Below are 18,203 nucleotides of genomic sequence, written 5' to 3' on the forward strand. Positions count from 1 at the left end.
TGAGGTCTATCAATGAGGCTGTTGATGGTAGAAAGGTGATTATTTGAGAGCCTCTTATTCTTGCTGAGGCTTCGAGGCCAACTAACCCCCAGTTGGGGGATCCCAAGCGGACCAACGGTCCCCCTGGTGAGCGTTCGAGGACAGGAGCCCCCGAGACGATATAGAAAATATTCCCTGAATATTCCATGGACGACTAGTCGGTTTCACCGACTAGGTTGACTAGTCGGCTCCACTGACTAGGTTGACTGGTCGGTTCCACCGACTACGTTGATCCGACTACCACCCTCATAGCTATAAAGAGGCGACCTCCCCAGTCCATTATATCAGATCAGTTCAGATCAAATCAAATCTTCCAGCTAGTAGCTCTTCACCTAGTATCTGTCTAGATCGCCATATAAGCTCCACTGTGAGCACGGGTGGACGGAGCCATCATCTGTACTATATCAGTATTGAAGAAAAATTTTGTTTATATCCAATTTTGCTGTGTACTCTCTATTCTTTGTTCAGTTTCTGTTCCGCTGCACCGTGTAATTTAACATCTAAGACAACCAAAGTAACAGCCGAAACAACCTAGAGAGAGGAGCAAGTGGTCAATGTGAGGATCCTCATTTTTTTGGACTGAACCTTAATACAGGCTAACAGCTCGACTCAATGCTACTTTAACCACGTGCAAGTTCCAATCACAACAAAAAAACTAAAGAAGCCTCCAACGATGCTCAGACCTGTGCACTCAAAGCCGCCCAGCCATGAGGACGACGAGGATCGTTTCACACACCACAAGCAATCTCTTTCATTTTGGGCAGAACCATCGATGAGATCTCATCCAGTGGTAAAGTGCTTGCGTTCTCATTTGTCACGATGCTATTGCAGATTGACCCCCAATCCCCAAATGAAAACAGTTGATCAATCCACCACCTTCTTGGTCACCGTGTCCAGGATCGTTGCATTCCTTCTCTTTAACGGTACTTCCCTCTTGTCTCTCCTATTCATAGGTTGCTCTGAGTGTGATGCCACCCACAGTGTCGTGCAAACATCTGGGGCAGATTTACCTGCCATCCCCTTCACTTCCTTTCTCACAGTCAGCTCCAATACAGCCTTTGAAGCTTTTGTTTCTTGAACAGATAAGCGAAGAAGCGTTTGGGGATCGATCTCCATGCTAAGCTTAAAACCAAGTCTCCCTCTCCATCCGTGACCTCGAGCGGTCCATGCTCACCATACCAGAAATGTGACCGAATAATTTAACGGAGTACGCACAGGGTCACACAAAACTCATTGTTCATGGGAAGCAGGGTGAAGGATGAAGAGAGACCGTTGCAAAACCTCTCGTATTTCTCAACACATACAACCCCAACAATTTATAGACCCTACTTTAGAGCTGCCTAGCATCAACTGCGTATCAAAGAATCTCAATAAAAAACACAAAATAAATTCATATTGCCCCAAAATTTGACAGATAAATGTATGATATGTTTGCAAGGTATTCCTATATGTTTCGAGATTTTCGTGCATATTTTGGAGCTCTGGCATTATGTTAATCCCAGAAAGCGTGGCAATCAGAGAGTCAAAACCTATATACAAGATCATACACCTCAACCTCATTCAGTAAAGCACTATGATAGCAAACGGAACCGCTGCTTAGACACAGCTGAAAAAGAAAAGGTTACCAAGTGCCAAAATGCTTTCATTACATTTTAAATGAAGATACACCCCTTAAAAAGAACAGTTTTTTGAAAATTCCACAAACTCAAAACTTTCATCTCCTTCACAGAAAAATTCCAGAATCCACATTACAAGCATATTGGTCCCCCTTGGAAGAAATCAGAATAAAGGATGATAATCTTATTTTTGTAAGTTTAAGGGCTCCCGGTTGCAAGAGATACCAATCTTAATGCAAGCCTTCAAACTAAATGCTTGAAACTCGTCACTATGAATTGGTGACATTTAGCTCAATAGTGCTTCACATGATTGACTAACCCATGAAGTGCATTGGAAACACCCGAGAAAGGGGTCACCCACTCAATCACATAACTTCTAAACAAGCCTGTGATAATAATTTTACCAGCCTAATAATAACAAGTAAAAATAATTAATCACACTGCATTAGATGAAAGCATAATAGCATGATCACCAAAACAAATCTTGGCACAGAATAAGTTCACCATGTTGTATTCTACACTTAAACCTGATTCTTTCCAACATTAGAGTATCAAAGTCTGGGAAATGGCAAACCTTTTGTGCCTTTCTTTCATCAACTGAGATTAAGGAGGATCTTGAACGTAATGATGCATGCAGTATTGACACTGGATTGTCTGGAATTCTTTCACACATGACCTTGTCACTTTCAGCACCAGAAACTGTTGTAAGCAATGCAGTGTGTGATACATGACCCACATTGATGCTCCCTTGAACACTCGATGTAGATTTGTTATGCATATTTACTTTCACATGGCTGCTGCTGTAAAAAGAGTTATTGCTGCCACTATTAACACGGTTAAATAAACTGCTTCTGCTTTTTGGAGAAATGTGCCTCTTGCCCAACTGCTTGACAAGCAAAAAATCAATTTCCTGACAAAGTTAATCTTCAACAACATGCTCAAGGGTGTGTTTGCTATCTCCTAAACTCAAGTTCTCAAAATTCGCATTAGAATCTCAATAGAATCTCTAGAACATACTCTTGATAAGAGAAAGAAAGGACGGCAAGGTGTCAGAATACAGTGAGTAAAAGTGCAAGCCAACAGAAATAACAGCAAAGAAATCAACAGAGAAAGGTCATTGGGAGAAAATAAGTCTTTAAGCAAACACATGAAATGTCAAGATCTAGATACGTTTATACAAGCATACAAATGACCACACATAGAAACATGCATGCCTTCCAGTGCTGTATCAGCATTGCTTCCAAAAACTGCCCAGATTGAAAATAAGATCTCAGAACTCCACTGGTTCACGTGAAAAGAACACGTGATCAACAGAGAAAGGTCATTGGGAGAAAATAAGTCTTTAAGCAAACACATGAAATGTCAAGATCTAGATACGTTTATACAAGCATAAAAATGACCACACATAGAAACATGCATGCCTTCCAGTGCTATATCAGCATTGCTTCCAAAAACTGCCCACCTTTCCCAGATTGAAAATAAGATCTCAGAACTCCACTGGTTCACGTGAAAAGAACACTTGATCAAAGGTCTACATGCAAATTCTAGAATCTTGGAATAGAAGTTACCTTCTTGAGATGCTTGTCACTAAGACCGGCCTCAGCTTCCCCGTCAGCTTCCCATTGTAGCCAAGGAAGAACTACTCCATCACTCCCAACCAGGCAACTTTCCAGCTTCCCATCTTCTTGAAGCATATTAGCTGCAGTATCCTCATCTGAAGCCATTGTAGGCCTTTCTTTATCTCTAGTAGCCTGCTTGCTGGATTCATCCTTTGAAGATCCAATCTGCTGGTCTATTCCATGGGGGGAATCATCCAAATTTCCTTGACAATCCAAGGGTGATAAAGAAACACACTCCTCAAAATATTTTAAGGCTTCATCATCTAAACTCATAGACACGAGTTGCTTCTCTGCACTATTCTGCACAGTGGGCATCAAATCATTCAGAAATCAGAAACAGCAGTAAATATACCTAGATGAATCCAGGAACATTCCCAAACTCATCCTCTAAAAACACAACATAGTGCAGTTTCAATCTCATGATAGTCACTCACAAGGTTGAAATAGCAGTAAAATCCACATGCTTTGCTGGAAGACCCAAAACAGGCCTTTACTTCAAAGTCCTCACCTCCCTTTCTATCCTACACAATGGGGGACTTCCATTCAGCGTGCAAAAAGCTCACAAGTTTGACTATCACTCAGCACTCCAATGCATGCAACATAAGGTTGATGGGAGGTAAGTTAGACAAGTCATGCTTTGCTGGAAGACCCGAAACAGGCTTTTACTTCAAAGTCCTCACCTCCCTTTCTATCCTAAACAATGGGGCACTTCCATTCAGCGTACAAAAAACTTCACAAGTTTGACTATCACCCAGCACTCCAATGCATGCAACATAAGGTGGACGGGAGAGTAAGGTAGACAAGAAAGCAATTGTACATTGTCCAATATAGCATCGTTCCCACTCTATTTAATTATTTAGGCATCCCCGCAAACACTTACCCTTCTTTTATGTGATCTGTTTCGATTCAATGATCCATGAGCTGTGAAGGAACAAGGAGCTGAAGAGGCAGGTGCCGGAAGAAGTTCCTTAACTATCTTGGAAAGCTCAAGGCAACGATGTTCTTCTATAGCCAACTGTGCCCAAAGTTCTCGAACTCTTTTCTCCGACTGCAAGTTGGGATGTGCAAAAATCTGTTATCTCTGAAAACAAAGCCTGCACTACTTCAACACAGCTAATGCACAAGAATGCTACACTGTGACAGCTGAAGATCTACTATGATACTCTTTCCAATGATTATAAAAGAAAACCATTGAAATACAAGATTTTAGACGAGTGAAATTGAATGTTCAGCATTCATTCACCTGCTCGAGTCTTGTCAAGTACTCCTTTCGGATATCCGCCACAGCCTGGATAACATCTGTACCCTGAGACTCTTCTAAACTTCGCTCATTGGATATTTGAAGCGACTTGCAATTCTTTCGCATATACTGCCCAAAGGGAAAAGAGAAACCGTAACAGTTTGGAAATGGACAACTACAGTACTTTAAGTTCATCAGGCAGGTAACATGGACAAAATACAAGAAACTGCCCTTTCACTTCTACATCTTGCAATATGGTCCCCTTCCTGATAATTAGTCTTTACCACCTTACCTCCTCTAGTTCTGTCCTGATCTCAGCAACTGCACACCGTACTTCAGACTTCATGGCATCAAGGACATCGGATGTGCCAAAATCCCCAACCGGTGGGTCCATCCGCAATGACTACAATCCAAATATCAGTAAGTCCCTGCCTTAAATGCACAGGTACAGGCATATTCAAAGTTCTTACCTTCATTTGAGCATAAACAGGACTGATAGTCTTGTCCTCCACAATTTCTTCTGTGTCGTCTCCTTTAATGTCGTTGTAAGGAGTTAAACAATGAAGCTTCTGAATACACAAAAAATTCATTTTAATACAGGACTACAAAGCTATCAAATGACATGAAAAACAGAGCCCAATTTAATATCCATGGGCCACACTTCGCAGAAGTGGGTGCACGATCAAAAGTGATCGGGTCTTGTGAGTCATAATAGGACCATATAGTTACCTTCCCACCCATAAGTTCAGTATTGAACTGTAGAAACCTGTAGAAACAGGTAACAGAAGAAAATGTATTCTTCAATGTTCATCATCAACCCGTCTGATGGATTGGTTTCTCTAAGGACCAGGTCCAACGCAGCTATGAGGAAGGCTGGACAAGATCCATCAACGAAGCTAGCATGTTTATTCTAATGTTGCATTGTGAACTTAAAATAGTACACGTAATTCAGCTTCACAAATGTCCAACTCAAAACCTTACAATGAAACCTGCCATATGGTGGACATATGCAATGACATGCTGCGGAAAACATCAGCATCCATAAGTAGCCCCAGGGCAAACTTGAAAAATATGAGTCCAGTTTCTCTTTATGACCACAAAAGTATGCTCTAAGGCCAAAAGTAGAATCTGCTGCAATGAAGGTTGCTATTAAACCCAAAGTTGATCAAGCATAGCTCTTACAATCTCATTCAGTCACAAATATGGTAGAAAGAGCACCTTTCCCTACTCAGAAGGAAAAAGATCTCAAGTGACGTATGCAAATCTTCCCAGGTGGCTGAAAGAAGCATCCCAAATCCCGGAACTTCAAACTATAAACTGGGCCTTGTAACGATTGCAAAACAAGCCTTCACATCCTCACTCATCAAAACAGCCCCAGAGCACACTGACCTAGTATTAAAGACACAAGCAAGCAGCCCACTGTCAAACTAAAGCAATGCTGCAATTTATAGGTTACCATTCAATAAAAATATATTCTTTAAAAAAAAGGGGGACATTTTGCATTTTTGAACAGAGGAAGCTTCAATAAAGGGGAAAGTCTTACGCCAGTACTAGTTCTGACTATAGAGCCGCCAACTGAGCTCAACAGAGGTTTTTAAAAAATAATATTTGTTTTGCAAGACTCCAAACAGTTCAGACAGCAAGTAGAACTGACGTTTTCATGCTGGATCAAAGCTCGACTGCTTGACTTCCTTCTCGGCCCATCATGTTGAACATTGACAACAGTAACCCTTTCATCCTCGGAATCAGCATCCCTTCGCCGCCGTCTTTGATGCACAGAAATACAGTCCATGTCACTCTGCAAGCAAATTGATTGGGCAAGTTAATAAGCTTGGGCTCCTTGTGGCACAATACAAAGCTCAAAGCGTGAGTGCAGAAACTGAAGTTATTATCTAAAACAGATCCTTATGCACATTTCATTGGATAGATGCAAGAAACTCCTAATCAAAGAAGTGAGGTTAAAGCAGAAATGTCAAAACCATCGGCCTGTATCCCTTTTCCTTGACTGCAAAAGGTTGACCATGGGTAAGAAGAGGACCCTTCTTTCATATCTTTTTTCCCCCCCTTTCATGTCTTCTATGTTAGGGTGTTTACTATTACATTTCTGTATATGGTATTATTGTTTTCATACAGTTGGACTGCATAAATTGCTCTGTAAGGCTTGGTATATGCAATTTGCCGCATGATGGTTGCGTAATATCGTTGTTCCAGCCTGCTTATCATGCCATTTCAAAGACTTGGGCTTTCTTTCAATCTAAAGTCTCCCACATACTACATCTCTTGCCTTGTTCAATCCTTGAGGTCATAAGGTCACAATTCTTCCTGCCTCCTTGATCCCACATCAAAGGCACATCCGCTTTAAAACCTTTAGATGTAATGCTGAAATTTTCCCTTTTCAATGGTCCCTTGAACAAATAGATACAGCCTAGACAACCAGAGGTCATACTGCATGACTGCTCAGGCATTTAACTGCTGCAATTTTGGTCTAATGTAAGCAAAAGCACAAAAGAAGACAACATTGTTTCCCCTTACAAAGCACATTGTTACCAGAGAATAGCCAGCACATCTGAACTCGTTTGAAGCGGAATGTAGATGCACAAAGGAGCATGCAACTCCTTTCAATGTCACACCAGGGAAGTGCACAAACTGAAATCTGTCCTTGTACAGCAGCAGAACCTCAAGACATGTGCCACAAATCGCAGACTGAAGGAACAAGTTTTCTGCCCACAAAACCTCAGTCAAGGAGACTGGAAAACTAATATCTAGTACCTAGAGATAGATACTAGAGGTGCCAGTTTGTGGACCAGATGATGCAGACATCCTTGATTTGTTCTGAAAGCGTCTGTATGAGAGCTGATAGAGCAGTTCTTCAATAGAGTGGGTATAGGACTACGGTGTGTCATTGAGAGGGGGAGTTGGATAATAGACTCAATGCCCCACCTTTTAGCCCCCAAACGAGGAGTGCGAAGGGGCTTGACAGCACAAGGTCCTCATGCATACTAGAGAGGGGGGTGGCATAGGCAAGGCAGTGTATGGTCAAAATGAATCTACTGGAAAGTAGTGGAAGTGGGACGTGAGGTGCTCTATCGAGGTTGGGTGTTTGATAAGCTAGAGAACAGTAGGGAGATGGATAAGCTAAAGAATAGGTAGGTATGATCAGCTCCAAGGTGTGGTTGGGGAAAGGAGAAGTCTGTGATGTAAGAGGTGAAGGCAAGGGATCCCATGATATAGTCAACTACGCTAGTCCCAGTCAACTACGCTAGTCCCTCTTCCATGAGGAAATCAAGTAAGTCCAGCGGAGGATGGTCATCTCTCTAAACCATTGTATATGGTCATATTATGCATCCTCCCTATATCAATAAGGCGTGCCCATATCAGGTGAGCGGAGACTGGTATAAGATAGTATATGCAAATGTCTCTCCATCCTCCCAAAGAATAACCCTCCTGTATTCCACAGGTTGCACGGGTTCCTTGTGTACACTATCCTCTTTAAAGATGACATCATTGCTGCGTATAATCTTCCGTTTAACGGGATCCCATAACCTGTACCCCATTTCACCTTCGTCACCATAACCCATAAAGATGCATCTGATAGACTTTGGATCCAGTTTGGTGCGTAGTTCTTTGCGTACATGAGCAAAGCACTCGCAGCCAAATACACGTAAGTGCTTATATGAAGGTGGCTTGCCAGACCACACCTCCTCTGGCACTTTCAACTCCAAAGCCTTGTTTGGCAACCTGTTAATAATGTGAACTGCTGTTTGCACGGCTTCTGCCCAAAAGCCATGGGGTCATAAGACAACATACATCGAACCTTCTCCTGAATAGTTCGATTCATCCGCTCACTTGCACCATTTTGAGATGCATTATGAGGGGCTGTGAGTTCCTGTTTGATGCCCTTAGCTTGGCAAAACTGCACAAAAGCATGTGACACATACTCACCCCCATTATCGGATCTGAGGCATTTCAGCCTACAACCTGTCCGATTCTCAACCTGAGCGACAAACTTCTTGAAAGCATCTAAGGCATCGCCCTTATGCTTCAAGAAATAGACCCACACTTTGCGTGTGGCATCATCAATAAAAGTAATGAAATACTTTGCACCCCCTAGTGATAGCTGTGGCATCTCACACAAATCAGTGTGCACTAGATCAAGCGGTGCTCTATTCTGGGGAGTTCTCCTCTTATGAGGAGTCATAGAATGCTTGCCAAATATGCAATGATCACAAGTAGGCAAATCTGAAAAAGAAAGAGACGGCAGATAACCCAAACGTGACAGTTCTTGCATTCCTTTAATAGACATGTGTCCCAACCGGCTATGCCACAATGAAACCTTTGGCAGCTCGGTTATGGCAACAACATGATTACCCACACTGGAAACATAAAGAGGGTACAAGGTATCACACTTATAACCCTCAGCCACTACAACCTGGCCATCAGTAATAACCCATTTGGAATCCCCAAATGTGGTGTGGTAACCACTGTCATCCAATAAGCCAGTGCTAATCAGATTTTTCTTGATTTGCGGCACATGGCGAACACCATCAAGCATGAATATGCGTCCATCAGGAAATACTATCTGTATACTGCCAATCCCTGCAATCTGACATGCATAGTTGTTCCCAAGATGAACAACTCCATGAGTACCTGTGTAGGAAGTAAACCACTCCCTATGAGGAGTAACATGAAAAGAAGCACCTGAATCCAAGAGCCAGGTGTGCATGTCATGGCCATCAATAACCAAAGCATGTGCTATTACAGCAGAAGAGCATAAAACATCATGTATGTCACTGTCACTGTCCTCTGCTGCAACATTCACTGCATCCAAGTCATCTGCCTTGGCCTTGCCTTTGCCTTTGCTTCCATTTCCTGCATCCTTTGTTTCAGCTTTCTTGGCTTTCTGATCCCGTATGAACTTGAAGCACTTAGACTTCACATGTCCCTTCTTGCCACAATAAAAGCATTCAATATCCTTTTTGCCACGGGACTGACTGCGGGATTTGGACTTAACTAGCAGATCTCCCCTTCTGCTGAGTCCTGCCTCTATCCTGTACCTGCAAGGCATTTGAAGACTTGCTGCTCGCATTATTCTTCCTGCTCATCTCCTCCATAAGGAGAGAGCTCTCTACATCAGCATACATAAGAGTGACATTCGAATTTGACAGGGTGGTCTTGAAAGTGTCCCAACTCTCAGGGAGGGTACACAGCAAGAAAGTAGCCTTGAACTCCTCATCAAGAATCAATCCCTGTGCAATCAGCTGTGTAAAGATGGCATTGAACTCACTCAAGTGTGAGGTCATAGCTGTACCTTCCTTCATGCGAAGATCAACCAGCTTCTTCAACCAATAAACCTTACTGGCTGAGCTCTTTTGGGCATACAATTCTTCTAGCCTTTGCCATAGACCATAAGAGGTCTTTTCAGCCTGAACATTGAACACAAGAGTGTCAGAAATAGTGAGCATGATAGCTGCCCTTGCGGACAAATCAAGCTCTTCCCAGTCATCAGCTGCCATGTCAGATGGCTTGACACCCTTCACCCTTATGGGCTTAGAAATCTTCTTTAATAGAAGTACATTCAAGCACTGTTCTGCCCATAATGCATAATTGTGTGCTCCTTCCAGTTTCTTTATGTTCAGAATTGAAGAATCACTTCCCCCTGATGCCATATCAGATAGGGAAAGTATCTGACTCACTGGAAGTAAAAAGGACTGAATAAAAATTCTGATTTCTCAGAAAAAACCTGCTCTATCAAGAGCCAGGAGCACTCACAATAGTGCTGTTTTTTACTGTCAGGAAAATCTGCAGCAAAACAGTAAATGTCCCTGCAAATACTGTAAATTCTGACACACTGTACCGTGCTCAAAGAGGCATAAACAGTAATTTCAGAATGCTGCAGCTGCTCAACAAGTGCTTAACAGTGCATAATCAGCTGACAAGGCACAAATACTGCTGTAAACACTGCTGTACTGGCTGTACTGATCACTTCTCCCACCTCAGATGAGGTATTGCACTGAGTTAATATGCATAAACCACTTGGCAAACACCCAAAAAAGAATGACACTTCAGCCTGTCACAAAACCTGCAACAAAAAATGGGATAAATCCCAAGCAATCACCCTTCTGCCAAGGGGATAAAATGCATCTGAAGATCTCTGTCGGTGACCCAAGTGCTATCAAACAAAATCTGGGCAAAAGCCCCTTGATCTGACACCTGAACCAAGTGAAAAAAAAAACACCTCAACACTGAGGTAGTATGCAATATGAAAGTCTCTCTGACAAAATCAACCAACAGTGTAATGCATATACTGTCCTGTGTAGAAATGACATACACAGATCCCAACGTACAAACACTCAATGAGGAACCTTTTGAGCACTGTCAACGATGGACAGTTAGGGACCGAGTAAACTCGATGCGCCCTGGCCAAGCGTGGCTCAACTGAGGTTCTCTGAGTGTTGCACAAGAAATGTGACTTACAAGAAAATGTCACCTCGACACTGCGGAAATCAAGACAAATATGTGCTCTCTGGCACCACACTGCCTCAAGGCATACAAAGCATCACTTGCCGGGCAAAAGCCCTATGATCTGCTCACCCAGAAACTGAGATTCAAGCCCAGTAAAAGCATATGTCCTCTTGCAAAATCAAGGCATTACCTTCCCAGAACAAAATAACTGTGCAATCAACCACACACTGTGGTTCTCTTTTCCTCAAGCACGAGGTAAATGAAGGTACTTGTTGTACTTTCAAGAAAACACAGTTTTGAGAACTGAAAGATGATCCTGAATGAAGAGGAATGAAGAGCAGAGTGCTCTTTCTCCTCTCTTTCTTCCCCAAACAAAAAACAATATGCGCCTGCTGTACTTCCTGTACCTGCGCAGTGTACGGAATCCCAGAAGAGGAAAAACAAAAAATTTCGAAAGTTTTTCCCTGATGTAGCTCCCTGCAGGTACGGCGGCGTCGTCCGTACTGTACGGACGCCCGTCGTACGGACTGCCGTACAGTAGTGTACCTGTATGTGCGACGCCCAAGAGCTGCTATGCAGCTGCTGGCGTGACGCGGCGCCGCCCTGCTACTATACAGCCCGCACCCGCGCCCGCGCTAGCTCCCGTGCCTACGCTCGATGCCCGCGCCCACGCCCTGATCCGATGCGTGCCCACGCTCGATGCCCGCGCCCGCGATGCAAGCCGTCGCTGCTCAATGCCCGTCCGTACGGATGTACGGACGACGTACGTCCGTACGGCGCTGCTTGCTGGCTAGGTAGAGGTCGAGGGGTAAGGGCTAGGCTAGGGTAGAGGGGAAAGGTGGCTCTGATACCAGTTGAAGGGCCTGAAGGGGGAAGAAGAGCAAGAGGGAGAGAGTGAGAAAGTGAGAGAGACTCCAAGTGTGCGGGTGTGAAGTGATGAGCCACACCACAAACTCATTAGTTTTATTAGGATTAGGTTTTGCCCTATGACTGTCTTAAGACAGTCATAGGTGTCCTATCTTTAATAAAAGGGTGGCAATGTGCCTTTACCCCAACATATCAAAGAAACTGATCTCTAGTAGGACCTCCTCCGACCCACCATGCACTCTCAATACGATGCTCTAGTACCCTCAGGATGGAGGTAACAAAGGTGGTAGCATCGGAAATAGTTGAACCGGTGTGTGTGACCCTGCACACCCTGATGTTGAGAGCCTTACTATCTCTCTACTGCTGCTCAAGTGGCGCAAATGGTTGCTTTCATAGGTCCCTGTTTCATAACATCCACCCACTTGGAAGTCTCCTCGATGACCATTCCATCGTGGCAGTCCTCTCCTCCACATATGACTGCTCCCTAGGGCTCCCTCTATACGACGTCGGAGGTCATCCATCTTGTTTTTGCCACTGTCTAGATTGTGAGGACACCCTGAAATAGGGTCTATCTGTCTCTCGTGCTCTTATATGAAGCGAGCTTGTTCCATCTCTTGTGCACTGAGGCGATGAACCTCCACGACGATATGCTCCAATGTCTCTGATTGGAGGGGGCAGTACCACCATCATCGTTGGGGGCAGAAATACCACCATTGATGTTAGGGCTAGGGACAGCTTTGGTATGCCCTTCCCGCCCGACCAAAACTGTACCAATGTACACTCCCCCGCAGTATGCCTCCTTCATGTCACCTCTACCCCTCAACCAGCCACCTTTTCCTCTACAGCCGGACCCACCTCATCCACTTCCCAGGGGTCTCCTCACCATCTTCAGTCGCATACCCACTCATACCACTATGCCCACACCTCCCATCACTCAACTATCTCCCATCACTCGGCTATCCATCACTCAGCCCCCCTATATGCCATATCCATATCCGTCACACCAGGCACACACAATCCCACCCTGGTACAACTGTTGGTAAACTGAAAGGAAAGCATGGAGTGAACACAAACTGAGAATTCTTGCTTATGGAATGAAGAAAGGTGAGGTCCTTAAGTAGACACCTCTCACATGATCATTGACATCACTGATGACCTCTGAGCTCCACAATCATCTCCTCAATCTGCTCTTAGATTCTCTCAATCATCCTATGTGGCTTCTACCACCACCTAACAATGCTTATGGGCACCTAACTGTGCCTCTAGCACACACACATAGAAACCAAGGTGTGCCTGGGGCATACACCTTGAGATATCCCAACATACCCCCCCCCTCAAGGGAATGCCTCAGGCTATGTCAAGGATACAGCTAGCACAAGGTGTCACATGCCATGCTCATGGTGGTCATGGATCTATCAATGGCTAGGATCTCAAGCTAGCAAGGGTTCCCATGGGTGTAAGGTAAACAAAAGGGATACAAAAGACCTTCCAATGGTTATCTCCCTTTCATATACATGCACACAATGTCTGCAGGAGGTACCATGGAGCAAAAACACATACACATGACCTACATCATATGGTGACCAGAGGTGTTTACAAAACACACAATAGTTTATTTCATTCATTTTGGAGGACTATCCAGGCCAAGTACCTTGACTCAACAAAAAAGAGAGATCTGGAGCATACATGGAGATAATTCAAAAAGCATAATCTTCATAGGATGCCTCATCTTGTGGAGGCACATCAACTGAAAGTAGATTGGCATTTTCTGACTTTGAAGTTGCTTCCTTTTTTGCTCTACAAAACTTTTCATGATGATTGTTTTTGCCACAGTGTTTGCATGGATTGATCTTAAAGCAGTCTTTTGAGAGGTGATTAGTCTTCCCACAATGATTGCAAGGTGAAAACTTGCCCTTCTAGATTTTTATGGCATAGGCTGTGTCATTGCCTTTCCGGAGTTCCATGTGTCTTTCCTCTTCTTGAAGAGCAGAGATAGGACCTTCAAGATTAGGATTAGGAAGATTTTTCAAAGTGGTAACATGATCATAATCTTCAGGCATACTCTTGAGCAACACTGCCATAGCATCATCTGTAGTGATAGGAGAGTTGATAAGCAAGTTGAGTCATGAGACTCCGCATGTAATTGACATGGGCAGCCAAAGGAGTTCCACTAACCATCTTCAATTCAAAGAAAGCAATCTTAAGTGACAATTTTGAGATGTGAGAGCTAGCACCAAAATTAATGTCAAGCTTCTGCCAAGCTTCTGAAGGGGACTCTAAGTCAGAGATGTGATGAATATAGTCATCTCCTAAGGCAAGAGCAATGATGCCATAGGCTTTCTCCTCTCTAGCAGGATCTCTTGCCGGGTGTGTCGGAGCTGAGGATTCTCCAACATTGGAGGCTGTTGAAGAAGAAGTTAAAGCCAGTTTGACAAGCCCCCAGAGGTTTTCCCTCATTAATGCAAACTTGACCTTCATCTGCCATGTGTGGAAACCCTTACCATTGAACTTATCCATATTCAAGATGGTAGCCATGAGAGGGTCTAACCCAGAATGGGCAGTGTCTACTCTCTTACAAGGCAAGAAAGAGTTGAAGAGCTTCAAAAAACAAGCATTTAGAGTAGCAAAGGCTTGCCACCAAAATCCATACTACAAATCAATGATGTTTTAACTTGCATGCTTCATAGAGGTGACTAAATGAAAGTATTCCAAGCAAATCCAAGTATAGCAACTTAAAAAAAAGTTGTAGCCACAATTGTACTGATGCTTTTCAAAACTTTAAAACCTCAAAAATGCTAAAGTAGCATCTAATGTAGCATCACACTCACAATCTTGTCAAAACTGTCCAAAACAAAGGCTTGAACTTGGAGGGCTTGTATCTCACTCTTCAAAATAAAGAAAAGAGGGCTTTCTGAAGCAAAAGAAAGCTCATATACCAGAGAAGATCCAGCACAGAGGTTGGGCGAAATGGCGCGCTGTTTTGCCCGAGGGAGTTGCTGCAGGCTGAACCTGAGTTTTGACGATTTCTCCTCCGTTACTGAACCAAATGAGCTGAAAAATGACTCAAAATGTTCGTCTTGAGGTCGCCCATCTACTCCTAAGAGGGCTCGAGCAATGGCGCAGCAGTCAGGGAGTATTTTGCAACAGAAGAATGACAGAAAAATGTGCTATTTGGAGAATGACAGCCAGCAGAGACGTTTTTTTTTTTTCAATTGCTTGCAGGTGGAGGTTCGCCCAAACGAGGGGTATCTCCAGCAGGAAGGGCTTGGAGAATGGCGGAGAACTGAGGGAGAACAAGCTTTAGCAAGATTTGGGAAGAAAGAGAAGAAATGGTGAAGATGAAGAAGAAGAAGATGGAGAAGAAGAAGATGATGTGGCACAAGTGGGCTCAAGGAGGATCAAAGTGCTCTGATACCATGTTGGTAAACTGAAAGGAAAGCATGGAGTGAACACAAACTGAGAATTCTTGCTTATGGAATAAAGAAAGGTGAGGTCCTTAAGTAGGCACCTCTTACATGATCACTGACATCACTGATGACCTCTGAGCTCCACAATCATCTCCTCAATCTACTCCTAGATTCTCTCAATCATCCTATGTGGCTTCTACCACCACCTAACAGTGCTTATGGGCACCTAACTGTGCCTCTAGCACACACACATAGAAACCAAGGTGTGCCTGGGGCATACACCTTGAGATATCCCAACAACAACATGTGTCGGTGATGCTGATGTGGAAGCTGAGGCTGAGGATGAAGCTATCTTCTGCACTGCTGTGCTATCAATCTATAGCCCACTGCGATAGCTCCGCTAATTCATGTCCTCGATTTTGAGTTGCTTTTGTTGCTTCTCTTCTTTCTTGGGCTTCTTTTCCGTCTTCTCAACCTTGTTGCCTTTTGCTATGCTGTTTGCTTTCTCCTCTTTCTCTTCGTTTTTATCCTTTGCTGAATTCCCTTTTTTAGCTGAAGCTATGGAGGGGAGGACATATAAGGGCTGAAATTCCCCTTGTTAGCTGAAAATATGTGAGGGGAGAAGGAGATATAAAGCACACAGCCCTTCATACTGCGGTTTCTGTGCCTCACATGCAGCACGATAGAGACAAGGAGAACTAAAAAGAGCTTAGCATCAATAAACCACCTAAGACTTGAGAGAGTATTGAGGCTCCCCAGTTTGCTTTTCTTTTGTGACTACCAACACACAACAATGACGCAAAGCTTTCTTAAATCACTATAGACCTTATAAGAAGTAAAACAGTTAGATAGCTAAATAGGTACTCTTGTACACAGATGAGAGAGCCTGACTTGAGAAGCACATTAAGCCATACCAGACCAAAGAGAACCTACAAGGCATTTTTAATCTAAGAAGGGGTAAAACTTCCAGTTGCCATGTCGCATTCTCTCAAGTGAATTTGCAAGAGAGCTTGAAAGTTTAAACTTCTGGGATTCCTTCATTATCATGCATCTGAAATCCGTTCAAGGCAAGAAACGTTCAAGCTTGGTAGGCCCAAGTGGCTGAAACAGAGCATTGTTCCAACAATAGCACCACCAAAAAGTGCAAAGGACCAGTGCAAGCACCAAGAGAGCCACCCGATAACCCCAAACTGGGACCTGGTTATGACACCAAATCAGTAAAGATCCCCAACCAGGAAAAGTTGAAGGCAATTGGGAGGACGGAACTGGCAGGGTTGGCATTACTGGGCCAGCTACTTGTAGACCCGGGTCCTCGTAAGAACTAGCAACGGCCGCATGAGCAATCAGTAGCACATTTGCATGCTGCCTTATTTCCCAGATAGCCTTTCGATGCTGAGACCTAAGCTTGCACCCTCCGCTCAGTTGAACTAGGTTATCCTCCGCCGCAGCTGCATCTTCTACCTTTGACCAAATCTAAATCAATTGTCCATTGCCTTGTAATTCGTCGCAGGCGATTTTGCTATGCATGATCTTTAAAATGCATGCTCTGCAGTGGGCCAATCTCGCAATGCTGTCGATTGTGTGTTCAATTCTCTAAAATACATTAGCGGACTTACACACTGGTTGTACAAACAAACTTGAAATTGACCAGAAAAGACGAAACGCACCTCGCAATCACTTGGGCAAACAGAACTTCTGCCCCCTCGCTCGACCATGCTTTTATTGTGTGAACGGTACTCCGAGTTCGAGGAATAGTCGGAAAAGTATTTCGGTCCACAGCTGCTAGACCTTCTGTGAGAACCCCTCCCATGAGAAGCCCGCCGGGGTGAGGGCTCCCGCTTCGACCTCGGAGTGGAAGGCACGCTGGCCTCAGCGGGGCCAATCTGGCAACTCCTCCTTGTGGTTGAGCGGAACGAGGACACAGCCATTGTTGTCGAAGAGATGGATTTTCGCTGCGACTCAAAAAAACAACACTGCAATCATGAATGGCGGCATCCGCAGCGTAGCGGGCACTCCCGCGACCTATGCTGTTACAGAAGAGGTGCGAGCTGAGAAGAGCAGAGGGTGGAAAGTACCTCGAACGAACGACGAGCAAATGGCTGTATGAACAAAGAAAGCGAGGGGAAGGACTCAAGGACTCGAAGGCGATCTGAGGAGGAGAGATTGGAGCAGCAAGGCTTGCAATGGATGGAAGGGAGACAGCACCGAGGCAGGCAATGAATGGATGGAGTTTGCAAGGCTGAGCAGAAGAAGGAGAAGGGCAGAGTCCAAGGGAGATATGCTGCATGGAAACACGCAACAAACAACAATACAACTTTTATTATACTACTCCTCTCTATAGTCCATGACGCTTTGGATATGGTTTTACCCTCGAGACCACACCTTTGCCCATGGTTGCATTCAATGAATGCATCTCGCCTCTCCATCATGTCTCCGAGGCAATCTTGCTTGTCCATTGATCTCAGCGCGGTGCCCATTGCATGCTAGCTCGTCTATAAACACCCTCATCTTCATCTTTTTGGCCTGCCCCTCGGGTAGCCTTACCAACTATGCAATTTGGGCAAAGCAGAAATTAGGCATTTTCAGATTTTTTGGGCTTTCAAAGGGTCCTATGGTGTGACGGGTGTAGAGTTAGTTCATTTGGCCATTTGACCAAGTTAGAGAGTTCGTTGTGGTTAGTGTGAGTTAGGTTTAGTTAGTTAGTTGTGATTAGTGTAAGTTAGGTTTAGGTTAGTATATGTAAGTCTTCTTAGGTATTGTTGTTGAATGCGTATTATGTTGTTTCCTCTTTTGCTTACTTGGGTGGCGGCATCTCTCCGAGAGCTCCTCTTCTTCTTCTCGTCCCTCTCCCACCGACTTCTATAGCAGAACACTTTCTTGCTCTCGACCCTCTCCAGCGGCTTCACCCATCTTGCTCTCGACCTTCTCAGGTGGGTTTCTTCTCTGAATATTA

At 44.1% G+C, this 18,203-nt stretch overlaps 1 protein-coding gene across 2 annotated transcripts; it reads right to left on the bottom strand.

Annotated features, from left to right (window-relative positions):
- Positions 1 to 1,763: 1,763 nt before the first annotated feature.
- On the bottom strand, positions 1,764 to 17,792 carry LOC147902999 (uncharacterized). 2 transcript variants are annotated; one of them, XM_087374232.1, is made up of 10 exons: positions 17,326 to 17,792; positions 16,918 to 17,202; positions 6,169 to 6,312; positions 4,985 to 5,083; positions 4,807 to 4,917; positions 4,518 to 4,643; positions 4,155 to 4,322; positions 3,709 to 3,795; positions 3,224 to 3,574; positions 1,764 to 2,538 (listed from the first exon to the last, which is right to left on the bottom strand). In XM_087374232.1, exons 1-10 carry the CDS (start codon positions 17,725 to 17,727, stop codon positions 2,125 to 2,127), a joined length of 2,187 nt encoding a protein of 728 aa, XP_087230358.1. In that variant the 5' UTR covers positions 17,728 to 17,792; the 3' UTR covers positions 1,764 to 2,124. The 2 variants fall into 2 exon arrangements, with proteins under 2 accessions (XP_087230358.1, XP_087230359.1); XM_087374233.1 differs by lacking the exon at positions 3,709 to 3,795 and having other exon boundaries at positions 1,768 to 2,538.
- Between the last annotated feature and the right edge of the window lie 411 nt (positions 17,793 to 18,203).

This window comes from Dipteris shenzhenensis, chromosome 4 (genome assembly GCF_047967505.1).
Source record: "Dipteris shenzhenensis isolate YYH24624 ecotype China chromosome 4, Dip_SZ_1.0, whole genome shotgun sequence".
Taxonomy (NCBI): Eukaryota; Viridiplantae; Streptophyta; class Polypodiopsida; order Gleicheniales; family Dipteridaceae; genus Dipteris; species Dipteris shenzhenensis.

Bases quoted from the DNA above. Each gene is read 5' to 3' on its own strand.
- LOC147902999 (XM_087374232.1), bottom strand. From the start codon at position 17,727: ATGGGCACCGCGCTGAGATCAATGGACAAGCAAGATTGCCTCGGAGAC. The intron at 4,918-4,984 runs GTAAGAACTTTG...TTTGGATTGTAG, and splicing joins CTGTTTATGCTCAAATGAAG to TCATTGCGGATGGACCCACC. The intron at 4,644-4,806 runs GTAAGGTGGTAA...CCCTTTGGGCAG, and splicing joins TCAGGACAGAACTAGAGGAG to TATATGCGAAAGAATTGCAA.